The 21588-nt window shown below is 41.1% G+C and overlaps 1 protein-coding gene across 1 annotated transcript in view; it reads left to right on the top strand.

The window, feature by feature from the left end:
- LOC122799482 (N-lysine methyltransferase KMT5A-A-like) overlaps window positions 1-21588 on the top strand; it is a 584753-nt gene that overhangs the window by 245201 nt on the left and 317964 nt on the right. The window contains exon 5 of the mRNA XM_044068577.1: window positions 11891-12047. Within this exon, the coding sequence (XP_043924512.1) occupies window positions 11891-12047 (157 nt within the window). The remainder of the gene's footprint in view (window positions 1-11890; window positions 12048-21588) is intronic.

Genomic DNA, 21588 nt, shown 5'->3' with positions numbered 1-21588 from the left:
CTGTAGAAGCTAACTGGAGAGGATGGGACTGATTGACTGCTGCTGGCTTCCCACCCTATGTAAGGGGCAAGGTTGGCTCACTACATAGGGTGACATCTAACAGGAACAGTAGGTGTTAGCAAGTGGAGACCAAGTCTGAGCATTTGGAGTACATAACACCAATAAGCCAAGAGGAAAACGGGCAAAGACAAGCCCACCCCCCAACTGATTGCAATAATGGGCTCAGCAGTGCCACTGAGGGGGATGGTGCTATCACTGGGGTACAGAGTTGGCCATCACCCAGGACCAGCAAGTTTGAATATATCCTTTTCACATGATTCTTGCTAGGGAGGAGCAAACTAATTGGGATCCCTTGATGGGAATGAATGAGAAGCAGGACCACTTCCCTAGCTTGGGAGTTTTTGGCTTCAGTGGCTTTAGAACGAAATGGCCAGTTGGGTGTCAATAGAGGAGCCTTTGGGCAAGGTCCACATGGAGAAAAATATATTTTGGTGTTAACTGTGATTATATAAGGACTTTAACCCATGACTCCAAATTTTTTTCTGTGAAGTCCTGAATTGTCTACCATATGACCTTTACTACAAGATGCTAAGGGGCAGGCAGCATATAGGCACTTTGGGTCTGTAGTTAAATGCAACTGGTCAGACTTTCACTAGTCTGGGTATACCAAAGGCAGGGTTTATAAGTGACAGGCATATGATAAATGCATGCCCCTACTCCCAAGCCCAAAAACGGATCTTGGTGTCTGCATATGTAGGAGTGACCATCACAACAAGATTGATCAGTACCAGGCACCAACTGGGGAAACAGCCCCCTGCTTAGACAGAAGTATTAATTATCCACCTTGCTTGTACTCCATGTGTAAATTTACCCAACGTGTACTCTGAGGCAGTGGGGAGTAACACATGCAGAAATGAACAGCCCACTAAATTAACTATTACCTACGTTGGATTGGTACAGCACATAAATACTTACAAACCTTAACTCCAGCAATGTTTAGCCATATCTGGCATTCACATAGTGGCAGGGCTGCTGACTTTAAATTTATCATAAATATTCACATATAGACCTATGGTAAGTGCAAGTTCAAAAATGGGCAACAAAACCTGTGATAAATGCTGCTTAATGCATAGTGAGTGACCCTACTCTGTTCCCCTACCAGTAAGTCAGTGGTTATGGCAAACAATTTGTTAGTCACCCTAGGAGGCTCCATAGATGTACAAAGGGGATTGTAGACACGGAAAGTGTGATTTTACAGAGGAAAAATATGCATACATTTATAAAGAAGTAACAGTAATTCAGTATTTACTCCTAGCACATTTAGTCACTAATGCAATTATACCATCATTTTTACTTTCTGTGATTACGAGACCAGTAACTTTTACCAGAGTATTTATCTGCCTTGAGAACAGAAGCTGTGCAAAAAATATCCTCTGCTTAGTGATAGTTATACCCAGAATCCTTTATAAATTAACTTTATGTACTAATTCATTTTAGTACATACTCATGGTTTAGCCCCACCAATCAGCAAGTTAAAACTTATAACAATAAAACGTCAAAACTTATTAACTCGTGTAAAGACACGACTACAAGCAGTGCAACTCTTCAATGAGTTAGAAGTTAGCATTTGTCATTTTTTTACTTGGATACAAAACTGGCAAACAGTCAGAAATGTATATTGGCAGAAAATGCTTGATGTATATATGACTGTGGTTTTGTTTTTTTATCTTTTTGTAGTTTTACAGTAGTTTAAGCGGAGTTTGAAGAAGTGGAATTAGAAGTAGAAAGAAAATGCATTAACTTTAGGTTGGACTTGCAGCAAACCTTTGACCTGTAGTCAGCTCTGCTGCTATAGGCATGAGTTAATGCTAGTAAATGCAGCATTATGAGAATTGGCAAAAAAATGTATGAATTAAGAATACAATATTTTTTTTGCATTTCTGTGCTATTAAAATTTGATCACATTTGTATAGCTTTTTGCTCACGCAGTCAGAGGTAAGCAACACTAAATCAACCATGCTACTAATTAAGCCTTATTTGACTTGCTTCCAGCCTAGAAACACAAAAGAATAAGTACTTTTGGATTTCATACTGGTAAGTGCTTGCACTTAATTTTGCGATTTATTGTGATCTTTATCAAAATTACCTTCTTTAAACTATAGTGAGAGTGGAAGAACTAAGCCATTTACAGGCCTTCTTGTAGGACCTTGAATTGTCCTATTTTGTTATTGGTTAGTGGGCTCAGTTGAAATTTTAAAATTTGTTGTGCTATTATAAATTGCTTGCCCTTGCAGGGTACTGCTCATCACACAGCTGAGTTTATCTATATACTTTATAGATGCAAAAATTTTGAACAAGAATTTTCTGTATAACTTACCCCAGACATTCTCTGTGCACTTAGTAATCGTTAACTGTGCAAAAAGGCCCAAGTTAGCATAAAGTGGCTTGTTCCTTTTCATGTTTTGATGTCTATTGTTTGTCTTTAGTTAGACAGCACTCCAATCAAAGCAACTTCTAATTTCTTAGGCACTTCTGCCCATCCAGCCCACTGTAATAAGCAATTGGAGTTATGGATTAGTTAAAATGAGCGTTCTGAGAGAATGCAGCAATTGTCTCTTGTTTACTGATAGCCATTTATTACCAAAATAGTTAAATGTTGTTATTAGAGACAAAACTCTTACACAAAGCCACTACAAATAGCAAACTGGTTGTCTGCACTGCTCAACACCACACAGAACCAGTTCCAAACACATAGACCTCCATGCACTGAGGCTCTTAGAAGTAACCTACTTAAGCCACTGAGGACTCTTAAGTGTTACCCAAGAAATAAATTATCCTCAGCAGTCTTACACCCTCCCATCACAGGCAGCACCCACAATGAAACATATCCCCAGGAGTCACAGGCGCTGTCCAAAAGCCCATAAGGCAAACCATCTTTGTCATAGGTAATGCCATAGTGAGACCCACCATTGCATCACTGTCTAGATTGTAAATTAAGATGGTCATGGTTAGTCACCTACCAGACACCATGATTAGTTAAACCACACAATTCCTCAATGACCTAGCCTTGAGCAGTATTCTACCATCACCAAGAATGATGCCACAATACAAACCAGGATACTTGGCTTAGATTCTGGTGTCATTCTAAGAGAGTAGTGCAGTATATATCAGCCTGGGAAGAGATGGTAGACAGTCCAAACTTTATCAGGGAAGCCCTGCAGCTCTCCCCCAAGGCTTCCATATATTGGCTAAGACCTTGTCCAACCCCTATAGTACCTTTTTAGACAGTTATTTCTTCTAAAGCTTCCAACATACCTAAACAGAATTAGGATAACGTTAAGGTATCGCTGCTCAATGCTAGAAGCTTTATCCGAAAATTCCACATTATACAAGCAGTTAATCTGGAAAATGTAGATGTATGCATAGTCATGGAGACCTTGTTCATGACTAGTGATGGCACTCTTATTGTTGGGTTTAAATACCTATCACATGTGTAGACCCACCGCATTAGAAGTTGTCACTAAAGGTGAAGGTGTCTGTATTTTTAAACCATCTCCCCTTCGGACTCATTAGCTAAGCGAACGACTTGGAACTCCTCCACATCCAACTTACTATAAACAACCTCTCTGTCACATCATAGGTAACTACTGAACCCCCCCCCCATCTCTGTCATCGAATGCCTCCTACCTAATCAGTATGCAGTTTTGTGTACTGTGTATTAAGCCAAAAAACTAACTATCCCAGCATCACCTAGGAGATTTGTACATCCTCAAACATTTATACGCAGACATTTCTGGATATCATTAATAGATAGAACCCGGCAGTAAAGGACTTCTCTTAAGCAATGGGATTGTCAAGATTGAAGTGTGTTTTTAAATTAAGTCATCACTCACTCACTTTTGGTAGGTTAGCCTTCATAGTCTCTGAATACTGAAATATTGGAGTCTCCTAGCAGTCCTTTCAGAGCTATCCTTTGATAGTTTTATATTTGTCCTTTTATTTTAGCAATGCGGAAGGAGTTGGATAAGTAAGACCCACACCCTTAAGTGGTCTGTTGAATTTAGACCCCCCCTTCAGAGCTTTGCTCAAGGCCACTATACCTACTAGGGATCCTCCTAGGAAAATGGCAGATATTTATTTTAGACCAGAACATGGCCATTACCAATGATTTCGTTGAAGGATCTCCTTACAGCCCCCACCTTGTCTTTTAGAGGCTCCAAGTGGGCTGGATCAGCAGAAAAATTTTTAATGTCTATAGCTTCCTAACTATACTTTTTAGGACTATCTATTTGGTATTTTTTTTAATCTAGATGAAAGAGGAAAACCTTTGTGAAGAGTTGTACATTTTGTCTTTTTTTCTTAACTTTAATAGGAATTATCTAGTTAATCCAGTACTTTTTTTTCCTAAGCTATCCAAGCATAGACAATATTCTGAGAAGGGTCAGTATAAAAAGAAATTGCAAGGAGACCTGAAAAGAATATCCAGTTAACAAGGATCCAGTTCATAAAGAACAGTTTGTGCCCATCTTTGCCAAAACCCTGTATTCTCACCCTACCTCAAATTGCAGGGATGCTCTTTTATCTATCATCTTTCACAACAGACTCTTGTGTACCAAACATCATAAAATGGTTGAATTCCATGGACATCCATCCTTACACCCTTCGGAATCCTGCAGATTTCCAAAGACCAGCATCACTTGTTACCACCAGTCAGTTAACCCACCCCCTCCCACCCTGAAGAAGAAAGTTAGAGCCCATTTTTGGAGATTAGTGGGGATAAGGGAATACTTTCTGCTGCTTATGAATGCAGGTTTGATTAAATATTTTAAGAACTAAGTGAAAACAGTGTTAAAGGGACATTTTATCGATATGGATGATGACAAGTGGGAGTATAGAAAATGGGAGGAAATTAACAAAGGAACCAAGGTACTGTGACCAAATAACCTAGAGAGGTAGGGAAAGGTAATCAAATGGATTGAGGCTAAGCAGAAATTTGGACTGCAGGTTAGAGATTGTCTTGCCTGCCAGGGATTGATTAACAGTACATTTAAAGAGAGAGGGATGGGGGAGTGCTAACTGAAACTCTAGCTCTGGTCAAGTTTTTAATTGAGTTCAGAATTGAAGCTCCCTATTAAAAACGTGATTAGTACAGCATATAAAATATTGCATGATAACTATAATCAATCGGAAGAGGTTGGAAAATACTTAGAAAAGATAACACAAAGGCAGTTTTCACAAAGGCAGTTTACAAAGGAAGAATGGGAGGACATCTGTTTGGCTCCCAAGTATGAAACAAAGATCAAAAAGTTTAGGATTTTTGGATGGAAGTCTTTGCATAGTTTTTTTTTACCCAAGGTAATTCCAGTCAAAATTTCCTCCTGTAGATAAATGCTGGAGGTATGCTAGGAAAGGGTGGTAAATGGGAACTTGCTTCTTGGAGTATAATGAGTTGACCAATTTAAAACATTTCCTACAGAGTTTTTTGTCAGAAATGGTGGGAGGGGACAAATGGTTGTAGCCAAGAAAATTTTTATTTTGAGCCGGGACATTTGATCTGAACTGTTTCGACAGGCCTCGCAGAATGTATTGCTCTACGCTACCAAAAAGCATTTACCAGACTATGGAAATCAAAATCTAAACCACCTGCAGTTAATGTATTGAATATTGTAAAGGAGGAAAAAGAACTGCAAACGTAAGATACTTATAAAACACTAGAAAATGACTTGTAAATAAACAGAATTTGTGAGACTAGTACATGCAGAATAATGTTTAGGATGTGGAGTAAGGTTTATGGGAAGTCAGGAATTTATGTAGTGTTGGAGTGAATGAACATTATTAAACGGAAATGTTTACTGCACGAAGATGGAAATGTTACTATGGTTTAGTTTCTTTTCTATTAATATACATGTTACTGGTTTAAAATGTAATGATTAAAGATTAAAAAAAAGAACCTTTTCTGGTACCTGGAAAACTGGGTACATGCACCCTTCAGACAAAACACCTTCACAAAGGTTCCAAAGGTGAAAAGGTTAATACTATATCAAGCCCTTTCTGCTTCTCTTTCCGCAAGCTCTGTTGATCACTCTAGATTTAAGATTCTTATCCCCTCATTCCCATTGACCAGAGTTGCAAATATTAATTTTTATTTATTTATTTTTAAATTCTGTTTTGGGACTAAATTATCAGTTCTTTTTAATTTTTGGAGAGGCTACATCTCTGAGTTTTTATTAAATGTCTTGCTCCAATAATATCCACTCATGAAGCACTAACAGCCTCAGAGTTCTCAAAGAATCCTTTTCACATTGGATTGACACTGTGAGCTGGTTGCAGGGATGACTTGTATTCCTATGATGCATCCTAGATACTTCTTAATGACTGCCTTCCTTCCACCAGAACACGTGCATACCTGTCATATTTTCTGAACATTTCAAAACAATAAATGCCTTGAACAAGGGAATTTCTAAGCACTCTAGGTGTCATGACCTCTTTTATTCTAATGATTCCTCAAGTCAGTATCTGCCCAAAATACTCCCCACCCCAACAGTTCCAATTCTCCAGCCTTCTAAAGAAGGAACTGCTTTTGTAGGCCAAACAAGTTTTATTCAGTATGGAAGATCTTTTTTCCCCCTTCATGCCCTTGTCCGTGTGTGGTCACAGATGTTTCAGACCTTGCTTGGGGAGCCTTTTCCCAGGGCATTGATGTACAGGGAACTCTGGAACCACAACTTAGATAAACATATTCTCAAATAAATGTTTATTTTCATTGGTGCTTTAAATCAACTTTTGAATCCTTGCACGTTACAGGGGGTGGCAAACTAGAGAACTGTAATGTAGTGTATATACAAATAAGGGGGAGCAAGATCTTGACCCTTTACATGCCAGCCATGATAACCTGGAACTTGGGTATTCAACACAATCTCTCTTACTGGCAGCGTACATTCCTTCAGGACAGAATACTGTGGCAGACCCTCACCAGTGGATGGTACACAGAGAGGTCTTCCTGCAAATAGTCTGCTACTGTTGAATTCTTGGGATAGATCTGTATACTTTCAAACAACGTACAATTAAAACTGTTCTGCTCTAGGAAACCTTGCAAAGAGTTCTGGAAGACGCATGCCTTTTTTCAATTTCTGCCCCTTTCCTGTAATTTCCAAGGTTTTTTAACAAGGTAATGACCTTCCAAAAATGCTGTTGGTAACTCTCCTTTATCGCAAACACTTGTTCTCGCTTTTAATGCAGCTAGCCAAGGACAATCACTAGAAACTACCTTACAGGATGTACTTGCTTAGACAAGATTAAGGATCCCTGATTCAAGCAAATCTTCAAACCCTGAATCTAACAAAGGTTTTTGTTTCCTTTTAGGCACCTTTATTCTAATGATGTGGTATAGGTATTAAGGAGGCAAGAAAACCTGATACTAAGAAATGTTGTTTATCTAAATCGAAAATATATTCACTTTGGTGCCAAAACATAGCAGATAACTCCTCTAAAGCAGGGCTACCCTAGGTTCTGCATTACCTGTGTGAACTACTCTGGGTTTAACATGCACTTGTGTAAAGGTACATCTCTTGGCCATTTTTGCTGAGTTGCCACCAGATCCTCTATTTTTTTTTATCAATGGCCCAAAAATGGATTTTTCTTTATCAGCACATATTTAACTTTTAAATGTGTTTGAATTAAAGTTAGTGGTTATTTTTTCTCTACTTTTCATCATCAGCCCCTTTTTTCCCATTTTTCTACATTGGGTCGCGGTATCATTGTTAACTGTCGCCAACTCGCTCGATTCAGTGCCATACTCCTGCCTTCTTCAACACTCATGCCTGACTGTCAGAGATCTTCTTTCACACAATCCATCCACCTCTTTGCTGGATGTCCTCGCTTCCTCTTACCTTTTTCCTGTCTGTCCCAGATCTTCCTCACCAGATTGTCTTTTGCTTTTCTACACGTGCCCAAACCACTGTAATCTGTTCTCTTTGATCTTTTCTGCCATTGGAGTTACTTTGGCTTCTGCTCTTCCGCTCTCATTTCTTTGTCTGTCCCACAGTGCATTCTATCACCTTTCTCAGACACTTCATTTCCATCACCTCTAGCTTCTTCACCTGTTCTGCCTTTACTGCCCAGGTTTCTGTACCATACAATAGTACTGGTCGCATCAGTGTCTTGTACAACTTACTTTTCATCTTCTTTGGCATTCTTCTGTCATAGACTAGACTACCCTTGATACTCTGTCAGTTGGCTGCAGCCCTTCTGATTCTAGCTTTGACCTCTTCATTCAGACTACCCTTCTCATCTACTCTTCCCAGATACTTGAAGCTGTTTACCTATTCCACTATCTTCCCTTCTATCTCTATTCTCAGCTTCTTCTGATTTCCCCAATTTGCTGCCATTACTGCTGTCTTATCTATGCTTAGTTTCATCCCATGTGCCTTCAGATTTGCATTCCATTTTCCTATCCTTTGCTGAAGTTCTAGCTCAGAGCCTGCCTGTATTGCCACATCGTCTGCATACAGCAGCTTTGTTGATCCATGCCTTCCAACCTGTTTGCTAATGTAGTCCATCACCAGTATGAACAGTAGTGGGCTCAGAGCTGAACCCTGATGTACACCCACTCCCACTGGGAACCCCTCTGTGAGGTCAAACACTGTTCATACTTGAGTCATTGGGTCCTTGTACATAGCCTGCACTAATTCTACCAATGTTTCTGGAACTTCAAACCACCACAGTACTGCCCAGATCAGCTTTCTTGGGACCTTGTCATATGCTTTCTCCAAGTCTAGGAATGCCCAGTTGGACTCTCTCCTCATCTCTAGCTACTTTTTACCTAGTACTCTAGGTACTTTTATACCCCAGAATGTCCTGAAAGGGGGCTGCCATGCTGCAGTCAATACTTTTGCCCCTCAGATGTCATTTTAGGGGGATGGAGAAATCCTTTTGAGAGGATAATTTATTGTGGCGCTCTCTCTCCTCTGTTTATAACCGTACTGTGACTGCTGACTTTTGACTTTCAGCACCAGTCCGTGTTGTTCATTATTTTGGTTCCTTTGATTTTTTTTTTGTTGGTGACCATGTCCGATGCAACATTGTAAGAAAAGTTTGAATGACAGGCTTGAAAATGTAGCTGAGTTGATTGCTGTTTTCAAAGTAACAACTGTAGTCCAATGTTAAAATGAGAGAAATCTGAATACTAAGAATATGCATTAGGCTGAACTGGTTTATGTTGTATTCCCATTTTTTTTAATACTGTAGCTAGAATTAATCGAAATGTTAATCTCCCCTCCCCAATTCACTGAGTTGTCTCAGCAAAACACTGTATACAACACAAACATGTAACAAAATACCAAAAGCAGCATGCACATTTACAGAATATACAGAGTAGAAAAAATGTAAAATCAAATACTGACAGAAAATCAGAAGCGAGAGATGAAAATGTGTTTTCTTTATGGCACTGGAGTTTAAAAGGAAAGACAACTAATTTGCAATAAAAAAAGTGACCTTGATTGGCAATTTCTTCATCTGCATCTAAAAATTAAATTCGAAAGCCTTGCTTTTGTTCAGACTCCAGGCTACACTATTTAATCTTAGGTGTGATGCTAGTACATTTAACTGAGTGTTTTGGGAACCATTGTTTTCTTAATGGCTTTGTAGTTGTAATTCGTGACCTAACCTACGTATTCTTGCCACTCTTAGCCTTCATGATGTAACATATGGAGACAAAGGAGAGAAAAGCAAACAGAAATTAGTTCAGACATGAAACAAATTGTGGCAGGGCTCTCAACCCAGTGGTGTAAACCTTGGTAGTCGATGATTCACTGTTTAAGTAACACCCTTGCCCCCATGTGCAAAAACTAGGAAAAAAGGGGTTGTAGATGGATGGATAAAACAGAATGAATAATTAAATGATTTTTTTTTTCTATAAGTCACATGCTTAGTGTTGGATTACAGGAAAGGAAGATTACTTTTTGGAAAGAAAAAAATTGATATTTAGATGCTCTCCTTTAAGGGAGTACTGTGTGTCAGACCAAACGGGATCTAAACTATTTGTTATAAAAAGTTAACTCTCCAACTCCCTTTGAACTAGCAGCTAGTTCTTTTTAATTCCTAACCTGGAATATTGTTTTGTTGGTAGCCTTAACTTCTGCTAGATGGATTTCTGCATTGCAGGCCCTTGTGTATTAAACTTTCCCGGTCACTCACAAGGACAGGGTGAGTCTCTGAACAAACTTTGTTTATGCCAAAGGTAGTGTCTGAATTTACCCTTAACCAAACTGTTCATCTCTTGCCCTGTATCCTAATCCACAAAACAAGAGAGAAGTCTACACTGGTTATGCTTATAAACAACTCACATTTTATTTGGACAGAACTAAATATTTAAGCATTTTTTTTAAAAGGTGTAAGCACTAATGTATCTTGGAAGCAACTACTTGATCCTGAGTTCTCACCTTTTCCAGGCATTCTAAACTAGATATCTACTCCATTGGTGGTAGAACTAGATTCTCCAAGGCTAACTACATGGCATCCAGCCTTCCTCACCCATACTGCTTGAAACTTTGGTAATCATCCCATTTGTGAGGAATGCTGCAACAGTGAGCTTAGAAAGAACATAATGCAATTGGTTTTGTAGTGTAGTTAACTCATAAATGTAGATGTTTGAATTGGTCACTGTTATGTTACATATACCTTCCCTTCATCCCCCTTGGTAATCACTTTCTGTGGCTGAGTTGTGGTATCCTTTCACATTTATCTGTTTCCAGGCTAGTTTCTATTTTAAGAACTGACTTAAATAGGAGGCTTAAGTTTACCGCGGTGGTGGTGCTGCGGTAGCGTGGTCACCTCACAGTAAGACGCTGTCTGGTTCGATTCTCAGCTAGAGCGTCTTCTGTGTGGAGACATGCGTGAATGGGCGTACCTTTGTTGAAGGTTGTGCGTCAGGCCTGGCAAGCCAGTACGTAAAAATCAACTGCCAATCATTAGCGGACCGGAGTTCCGCTGTGGCGATCCCTAACCAGGAAAAGCCGAAAGACACAAACAAACTTAAATAGGAGGCTTAAACCTATATCTTGTAAGGGCAAGAATGCTCTTGAGTATTTGGCTCATCAGCCTGTCCATCTTGTACCAGCATGTCAGCTCATGCTAAGGGCAGGTGTACGTGCAGAGGAGGAGCTTGAGCCTTGCAGACTCTCTGGATGCACAGACATCCTACTGGACAAGACTTTTTTGTAAGGAATACTGCCACAGCGAGTGTTTTGAACAGTTACTTTCTTGGCTGACCATAAATGAAGGTTGTCTTGATAACACTGTAGATTTTTCTTTGTTTAGAGATGTTGAGTAAGGATCCTATCTTAATGCCATTAGCAGATTGTCACTCAAATGTCATGACATATAGGAAAGAACAACATAAGCCGAATAGGAATGGTCCCAAAGTGGATCTCTGAGGAGCAAGCATTGAAAACACTTTTTGTAATAAAATCCCCAGCTTTACCCCAACATTTCCATTGTCTGCTACGTCGCTTTACAACAGAGTTCATATGACTTAGTGTGCATGGGCAACATAACTTGTAAAATTTGTGCATGGGATAGAATCAAATGCCTGGGTTAAATCCAGGCAGACATCAGCAGGTACTATGTAGGCTGCTGTGTCATTCAGCCAAGTCTGTTAGAAATGGAGATCCCTTGTTATCTAGCTTTCAGCAGGAAGCTGCAGTTGCAGTTTTAAAAGGGAAGCTTTGAGGAACACAAGCATTGTGTTCAGATTTAATATTTCCTTCTTCCTTAACCAGGAGGCTTGAAGTTGACCTGCAGTATCATCTGCATTAAAAGATGAACATACATTCTGTGGGTCTTCACAAAACAACTTTATAGCCTGCAAATAAATTGTTTTATTATTTTGCAGAAGAAAACAGTTGGTGAGAATACCAGCAGTGCTCCTAGAACAGATCACATAAAATCTCTTTCTCGACTGCCACTTCAAGATGAAAACAGTGTTCCACATCATGGTGTAAAGAGTCAAGAAAAGAACTCCTTGGAAAGATCCCAGAAAAAGGATCAAGGTATGTTGTCAGAGTAAAGACACCCTTCTTTTGATGTGGTGAGTAGCAGAGTACTTGAAAATGATGGACTCTAAGTTCTCTGAAACTAATTTTTCTTATAAATTAGAAATGTGACATGTTTCGAAAATATTGTTAGTCTAGTGGAATTTGTGTCTGTTCAGTTTCCTGGCAATATCGCAGCTAATAAAATTGTAAAATGCCTGCCTTTCAGACTGTGGTGATAAAGCAGAGCAAGAGATGATGGGCAAAAGTAAGTATCTGTACTTGCACATGTTACAGCCATATTCCACTTTGATTCAGTCTGGAACAATTTTTTCCATTCCAGTTCAGGGTCATAACTGAGCCAAAGCCTATCACACCACTTGATGGAGGAAAAACCTGTCCCAGGTAGAGTAGCAGTCTGTCACAGGGTGCACACACTAACTCATGGTATTCACACCACTAAGCAGTGGCTGCTAGACACTATGGCAAGTCTTGGTGATGACAGAGGAAGTTGGAATACCTTGCAAGAGCGAACACACACACACCTGCAGAAGGCAATTAATCAGAGAACAATTCTGGAGAACAAAGCGCAATGAGGCAACAATGTTAGGTGCATGACACAGTTGCACAATATTTAATAAAAGCCATTTAGAGATAGATATTCATATCCATCATGTTGAGACACTTTATCTTTGATCCCCTACCCCTGTTTATATCTTTGGCATTCACCATGGATTATTATGCCATCTATTCTAAGAATAAAATCAAACTGTTAAATAACTAAATAAATCCTTCCTAAATGTATTGCATTATAGATGTCCTTCTGTTTCTATGTTGCAGTATTCATAACCTCTGGGGATTCCCTGGCTAGGTGACCCAAACGTGTAGCCAATATACAAAAGACTTTTGCTAATGCATGATGCGTGCAATGCTGCACATAGCAAGGCAGGCAACATAGGCCATATAGGTGATGTTGGCAAGTACCATTCCTCAGAACTGGATGTCCCAGTCAGAACACCAATCCAAGGATATGAGGTATATAATATCCAGTAAAGAGCAAGTACAAAGCGGGTAGGAGGGTGGGATAGAATACTGCAACATGAAGGAGAAGGACATCTACGGCCATGGTAAGATTTTGCACAACTATTCTTTTTTAATTGGTAAATTACATACTTATGAAAGCAGACAGTAGAACTGAAATTGAATTTGAAAACCAATAGGGCACTGGATTGACTGGACCAGCAATAAACTTAATAAAGTACGAACTTTGCAGATATTTGAATACAAAAAATAACTTTATTAATGCTTTAACTTAAAATCACCACATTATCATCCACAACCTTGGACTTCATCAAATTTGAAGTTGAATGTTGTTAAAAGTCAGAGCATTTGGATTTTGATAAATTGTAGTGATGGTTTTTGAGTACATATTTTAGAATTAAGTGCTTTTGGGTTTTGGTCACTTCCATGCTGCTGATGAGAAGGTTGTCAAAAGTGTAATACAACAGAAGGATACTTTATTTACACCTGTGTTAAATTATGTCTTTAGTGTCTCTGAAGAAAAAATGGATGTACCAAGGATGGGCATTCAGATTACTAAAGATACAGTTGACATCAAACTTTATTTGATGAACTTGTGATTGTTTTGAATTGCTCATTGTAATTTTTATATATTTACTTCACTTTTGTTTCCTTGCCTAGAACTGCTTTATTTACTTAGAGTGTAGTTGCATATAACTGGCAAGGGAAAAGATTTCCAATTGCATGTAGAGGCTGGACTTTATTTCTGTGCAAACTGATATTGATTTCCATAGGTGGATGATTTTGATTTCATATGTAGGATCACCAAAATATGGGCAGTTGATGCTTAGCAAATAGTAAGTTAAATTGTAGAATGTAAATAGTCTTGTAGTAGGTATAAGCAGAGTTTTTTCCCTTTAAACAAGAAAGATTTTTATTAAATTCTGTATGACATAGGCAATCATACATTTATATAAATGAAAACAAACCATATTGGCATAATTTTATTTTAAAAGATTATACATCAGTTATCTATCAAGTCATTGTCAGTCAAACATTACATAGCTTATTTAAATCTTTATTTCTTTTAAATCTTGTTCCTCCTCTACATGGAGTGTTCCCACAGTTGCTATTTTTTCTATGTAATTTGCTCCTAGATACACCAGTCTTCCCACCCAGCATCTCAGGCAGTGCATCCCACAGGAAATCCTTAGAGTCTGCCAAACCACCTCACTCCCAGAAAATATGTTTCTAATTGCTTCTTCCTTCCCCATCACACCTCCAACATTTGCGGTCTACTTCAGGAAAAAAATTTTTGGAGTCTACTTGGGGTATAAAAATACCTATGTAGACACTTCCAAGCAAAGATCTTAAGTCTTCTGGACTTTGTTGCTTATTTGGGAGACATACTTACATCCCCCATTATTTCTTTGTGAATTGCTTATCCAATCCTTTTTAACCCCCTGTGATTAATTCTTAGTTATCATGCAATATTTTGTAAGCTCTACTAATTATTCCTTTTTTAATAACACCTTCTGTTGATTCTGCTAAAGACTTTACCAGTGCTGGCCTTTCCTTAGGTTCCCCTATTTCTTTCTCTTAGCCTATACACTGATATCAATCTTTGATAGGAAAGGCGATTTCTAGCATGCGGTCCAAATAAATTCTTGGCCTCTTCCTATTCTATTATCTTTTTCTTCCTAATTATTTACTCCCAATACCTTGGTTCTTTTGCCAAATTTCTACAATAAAGTCCAGCCCTCTCTTGCCATTGTCTGTATCCCTCATTGCAGTCATCTATCAGCAGAATCTCCTTTCTCCATTCCTGTGTTGATTTAGTTCTTAGAATACTTGTTGCTACTTTATTAATATAATTTTCTGTATGGTTATTGTTCTCATTAAGGATCTGTAAATAAAATCCCAGCCTCTCCTTGTTTCTTGAGCTTCCCCCCGTTTCATTATCCCTTTCCACTCTTTGGCAAGTTTCTGTTTGTGCTATATATAGAAGCCTTAACTGTGTAGCTTTGAAATACCCCTTCACATAAACAGGTAGAGATCTTGATGCATCTCCAAAAGACTGAAGCAACCATCAAAATGTGGGAAACTCAGAGGAAAAAACATCAGACACTTTTATTAAAATGGGGTTTGGGGAGGGATACTATTGGGGGTTTGGGGAAGGGATATGTCTTCTATGGAGTGAATGGAAGCAAGAAAAGAGATTTAGCCATCTTTTTTTTTAAACACCTTTATTCAATTATCACTTGTGACATAGGTAAACTTATATTTATACAAAAGCAATCAAACCATATTAAGTTCACATTTGCAAATATACATTACATATATGGTTACATAACATATAAGCAAAGCAATATTATGTTTCTCTGCGTAATAGTATACGTGGAGGTGATGTGAAAAAATTCACTGAAAGCAGAGAATTGCATTGGGTAATTTTATGGCAAGCTGATAAATACCCAGGTCTAAATGACAGGGTTTCTATTAAACCTGCCCTGAAAGCGCGACGTCTCTTTAAATGATACAAGCTGTAGCTATGTTTTTACTCGTCTCTGATGTTTCATTGGCTGCTTTGAACTAGAGTGAATATATTACAAGTGTTTGTTGATGTAGTTTTTTATATGGTCTGAAGAAGCCACTAGTATTTGGTGTGAAAGCACTTAACTCATTAAACTTTTAACATTTTATGATTAGTCTTGTTTCTGTCCTTTGTTTTCTTCAGTTACATTTGTTGTTGGCTTGCAGGCACAGTTCATTCCTTGGGGATTTTCTTCTTTGTTTCTGGCCTTTATTAAAATATTACCTATGACAAAGGGAATCTTACATTTATATAAATGAAAACAAGCCATACTGACATAATCTCAGCTGTAAGCATTTTGCATCGCAAACCATAATGATATAATCCTAGTTACAAACATTATATCTGAAGTAGGAACTTCATTTGTCAGCAACCTTTGGGATACGGATCCGATCTCTGATCCGAGCCGGCAACTTTTACCACAGCATAGATCCGAGCTCCTAGCTCCTCCCCTTACCCATAATCCCCTGCCAACCCTAACTGACCCCAGATCTAGTTTGCCGCGCTTCAAGCCAACAAGCTGGATTTTGAGCTCCTGGCATTTGGAAGATTTTTTGTGAAAAAAAGCAAAGAAATTTTATTTTTTCTTGTGTTATTGAGTGAGTTTGTGTAGGTTTCCTCTTATATATTCTAATTTTTGTTAAATTTTTTTCCTCCCTACCCTCGCTGTTCCGTAGTGTGTGTTTGTGGTGTGTTAGGGGCCTAGTGAGTGTGGTTTACGTTAGACATGTCAGAGGCCCCTAAAGCCATCTTTTCAAAATGTACCGAGTGTGGCCATAAGCTCTCACCGGCAGATGGCCACACTCGGTGCGTTAGGTGCCTTGGGGTTGAACACCTCTCTTCAGGATGCACGATTTGTGCAGTGTTCAACCCCAGGGCACTTAAGGACGGGAGATCAAAGCTGATTCTGGCGGGTCTTTTGCCCCCGGACTCTGCTCCGACCTCCGGTTCTTCGGTGGCCACTACCCAGTCCTTTGTAGTGACCACCCCTGCCTCCCTCCCTCCAGTCGGGACTCAACCTCCCATTTTGGCCCCGGAGGATAGGGAGGCTGGAAAAACCAAAAAGAAGCACCATAAGCGGCGGGCAGAGGACTCTTCCTCGGCCTCGCCCGCCAAGCGGGCTTCTCCTTCCAGGGTTTCTGGATTGCCTCCTCCTCGGCTCCGGTCCCCTTGTTTTTCAACGGGACCTGGGGAGGAGGCAACCTGGTCCTGTCGAGGTGATCGAGGCGTCTCTCTAGGTCTGCCTCAGTGGCCTCTTCGAGGTCTACTTTAGCATGTCAGATGCAGACATGGACCGGATGATGAGGAGGTTCATCCAGGCCCAGCTGCAGATGGGAGTGCTCTTGCCTCCCTTTTGCCCCAATCGCTCCTTCTCCGTCCTGCTTCCCGGGTTCGGAGCACTCGGAGCCGAGCCGTGTCGGATCCGGGGGTATGTCAGAGCCGACATTACTAGTTACTTCGACTCTGACTGGTCCCTTGAGTTTGTCTGATCTGACCTCTCGGAGCCGTGGGCGGAGCTTCGGATCCAAGGGACTTTGTGTGACTTTGGCTCCGTCCCGGTCGGAGCACATGGGTCCTTCAGATCCGAGGGTCTCGGCCCCTGATTCGGTCCCCGCCTCTGATCCGAGTGGGAGCCGACTCTCTGAACCTATTGAGAGTAGCTCCCCCTCTGCTTTCACGGTGGTGGAAAGGGCACTGTTGAGTGTATCCGGACCCCCGGTCCTGGCTTCGGCTCCTTCCTGCACTCCCTCTCAGCTGGTCCGGGCTCCCATCACCCGGCCTTCGGGACAGCCTGCTTAGACGTCTCTGGGTGTTCCTGCGGAACGTGATATTGCTGGTGAGTCTTCCTCAGACAGCCCCCCCGAGGAGGTTCCTCACAAAGCCAAGTGTAAGAGGAGGCACATGGACTCCCCTGAGTCCCTTAGCGAAGATACGGACTTAGATGAAGGGGAAGGCTCCCCAAGATCACCCCCCGAGGATGTCTCCTTTGGAGACATCATGGAAATGCTCAGGATTAGGGGGGGGTGGTCTGCCCCTAAGGCTTCCTCCGATGAGTCCGTATTCCTAGAGGCATTCAAAGCAGGGCCATCTACCTCTTGGGTGTCCCCTCCCCCCGATCCCCTGGTGGACCTTATCGCCACCAGGGCTTGGAAGGAGCCGGACACTGTGGAGCTATCCCCAAGTGCCCGGACAGGATCCTGAGTCCCCCTGCTGAGAGAGCACACTGGAGCAGAGGTCCCCCTGTGGATGCCATGTTGGTGGCGGTGGCCACCAAGAGAGAGCTGGCTCAGGAGAGCTCTGTGGTCCACCCTCCGAGTAAGGACTCTCGAGCGATGGACCGCCTGGGGAAGCGGGTCTTTAGTTCAGCAACCTTCTCCATGAGAGCACTGAACTACATGGCACACGTCATCCGGATGCAGTGGGATCTAATAAAAGAATACGCTGCATCCCCCCAGAGTCCATGTCGGAAGGAGACAAGCAGCTGTACTCCTCCCGAATGTCTACTCTACGCTCAATTTCTAATACCTCTATGCGGCTCTTGTCACACGCCACTGAAGGAGCTGCTAGAGCCGGCCTGGTAATCAGATAGGCCTGGCTCCGACACTGTGACTTCTCGGAACCCTTTAAGGCATCATTCGTGAATGCCCCTTTTGATGGTTCTGCACTTTTTGGCAAAACCGTTCGCGACACCTTAGTCCAGAGCGAGAAAGATGGGAAGACGTTGTCTGCTGTCTGAGTCCACTTCTCTGCTCCCCAGAGGTCCTTTTCTAAGAACCAAAAGGGTCAGAAGAAGATGTGGTTCCGAAAATCGCATCAGTCCCAGTCTGCTCCGGACAACCAGTCCTCTCATGGCAGAGGAGGACAGGGAGGATGCCTCCCAAGAGGCATAGGGGGTCCCAGAAACTTTGGGTCCAGAGAACCCTTCTCTGAGAGGCCCACACTGAGCCCCTGAGGGGTTGCCTGGCTGCTCCACTCTGGAGGCAGTCAGGGGGAGTCTTTCGAAGCACCTAGCAATGTGGGAGTCCATAACAATAGATCACTGGGTGCTTCGCATCATATCCAGAGGTTACCAAATTCCCTTTATTGTAACCCCCAAAATCAGAAGCCTCCCCGATGTACCACCCAATCAGAGGGAGGCAGCTGCTATAGAAATTCAGCAGCTTTTACAAAATAGAGCCATCCAACCCATCCCCCAAGATCAGTTCGGATTGGGGTTTTACTCCAGGTTCTTTCTGGTGCCAAAAAAGACTGGGCACTTGAGACCCATCCTCGAGCTCTCTCTCCTGAACTTGGCAGTACCCAAAGAAAAGTTCCGAATGGTCATCTTACAATCTATTCTCCCCCTATTATGGGAGAACAATTGGATGTGCTCAATAGACCTCAAGGATGCGTACTACCACATCCTAGTGGACAGACGCTCCAGGAGGTTCCTCCGCTTCCAGCTGGGAGCCAGTCATTTTCATTTCAGGGCCCTTCCTTTCGGTCTCGCCTCAGCCCCCAGGGTGTTCACCAAAGTCTTTGCAGTCATAGTGGCCCACCTGAGGCTTCGGGGAATTCAGGTTTTTCCGTACCTGGACGACTGGCTCCTCATCGCCCCAACAAGGCATCTACTCTGAATATAAACTGCATTCCTTGGATGTGCGCAGACAATTACGTTTTTATACTCATCGAACTGCTGGTCATAGGTGATCTGACCAGTTGTTTGTCTCCTTTGCTAAAACAAGTTTAGGCAAGTCAATTTCTAAAGTTACTCTATCACGGTGGATAGCTAATTGTATCCTCTTAGCATACCAGAGTTCGGGAAGGCCTGCACCTCAAGGGGTTCGAGCCCATTCTACTAGGGCCATCGCTGCTTCAGCGGCTTTTAAATCTAGGGTTCCCTTAGATGATATTTGTTCCGCAGCCACTTGGGCCTCATCTCATACTTTTATCAGCCATTACAAACTGGATGTCGTCTCCAGAGGTAGGGCGTCCTTTGGCTCTGCAGTGCTCCAGAATGTTCTTCCATAAAGGCCACCCAGGATTCAGGTAGCTGGGGACTCTGTCCCAAAGGTTGCTGACAAATGAAGTTCCTACTTCAGATTTAGAAGTTATGTACTCACTATAACGTTCCATCTGAGTAGGTATCTTCATTTGTCTGTAACCATCCCCCCCTCCTTCCCCCTGACCTTTAGGATCTGTGTTGGATTAGCCCCTCCCGGGGCACCTTTATATTGCTTATATCGGGCAAACTTGATCTGAGGTCATTTAGGGATGGCAGGGGATTATGGGTAAGGGGAGGAGCTAGGAGCTCGGATCTATGCTGTGGTAAAAGTTGCCGGCTCGGATCCGAGATCGGATCCGTATCCCAAAGGTTGCAGACAAATGAAGATACCTATTCAGATGGAACGTTATGGTGAATACATAACTTCTAATTATACATAATTTATAATCTACCCATAGTCCTGCCTTCTTTTAAACCTTATTCCTCCTCTGTATGTTTTGTTCCCACAATTCCCATTTTTTCCTGGGTAATTTGCTCCTACCCTTTTTGAAGATCCCAAATTCCAGCTGTTTTATCTCTTATATTCACCACATCAGTATAGTTGGTTTAAACTTTGATTTCCATTTTCTAGTAATTGTTTTTTTTTTTTTTTTATGTCAACTACCATAATTAGACTCATCAAGACCTTACTTTGGGCAATTCCGATTCTGTTTCAGCTCAGAAAAATTATTTCTCAGGTTACACCAATTGGCTCACCTATCATCTCTGACGTAGTAGTCTGCAGGGAACATTTAAAGACTGCCAACAATATGTTCCCAGTATTTCTTCCCGATCACGCCTCCCACATTTGTTGTCTACAGAAGGAAAAGTTAACTTTTGTCTACCTGGGGTATAAAACAATATCTGTGTAACCATTTCCAAGCAAAAATCCTAAATCGCCTTGATTTTGTGGCATATTTGGGAAGCATACATATATCCTCCCATTGTTCCTTTGTGAATTGCTTATCCAGTCTCTCTTCCCAATCCTTTCTAACCTCCTCCTGATTGATTCTTAGTTATCATGCAATATTTTATATGCCCTAGTAATTATTCCTTTTTTAATGGCAGCTTCTGTTCTAGCTTCTACTAAAATCTACCAGTGCTGGTCTTTGTTTGGGGACCCTCCCCCTGTTTCTTTCTCTTTGCCCTATAATCTGCCTTCCCTATCAAGGATTGATATCAATGTCTAACCTGCAGTCCAAATAAATTCTTGGCATCTTCCCATTCTACCGTTCCCTCTCTAGTTATTTGCTCTCAATATCTTGGTTCCTTTTGCTAGTTTTCTCCAATAAATTCCAACCCCCTTTTGCCAGTTGTCTGTAACCCTAATTGCATAATTGCATTCATCCTTATCACCAGAATCTCCTTCCTCCATTCCTGTGTTGGCTTAGTTCTTAGAATACTTTCTGCTACTTTATGAATATAATATTATGTATAATTATTATTGTTCTCCTTAAAGACCTGCATCCAAAGTCCCAGTCTCTTGTTTCTTGAGCCACCCCCACCCCTGTTTCATCATCATCCCCTTTCCACTTTGAATTACAGGTTTCTGCTTATGCTGTGTATAGGAGACTTAACTGTGTAGCTCTGAAATACCCCTTCAAATTGGATAATCCGACTCTGCCTTGTTCTTTTGGCAGAATCAATTTATCCCATTTGACATTTACCATTGTCCCTTCCAAGATAAAATCCTTCCGCACTTTACTAATTGCTATCCACAACTTTTCCTCTGGTTGATGAAAATATGCTTGACGTGTGTACAAGACTAAAGGGACTAAAAATATTTTAACTACTTGTAACTTATCTGTATCCATATAGCAGAGTTTCCAATTTCTCAGTTTTTGTATGGTCTTTTGTTTAGTCTCTTCCTACATACATAGCTGCCATTCCAGAATAATTTTTAATCCATACTCCTAAATAATTAA

The sequence above is a fragment of the Protopterus annectens genome, chromosome 4.part0 (assembly GCF_019279795.1).
Source record: "Protopterus annectens isolate FY-2018-M chromosome 4.part0, PAN1.0, whole genome shotgun sequence".
Lineage (NCBI taxonomy): Eukaryota > Metazoa > Chordata > Ceratodontiformes > Protopteridae > Protopterus > Protopterus annectens.
Note: the sequence above shows the minus strand (reverse complement) of the source record. Positions and strands in the feature narration are given on the sequence as shown.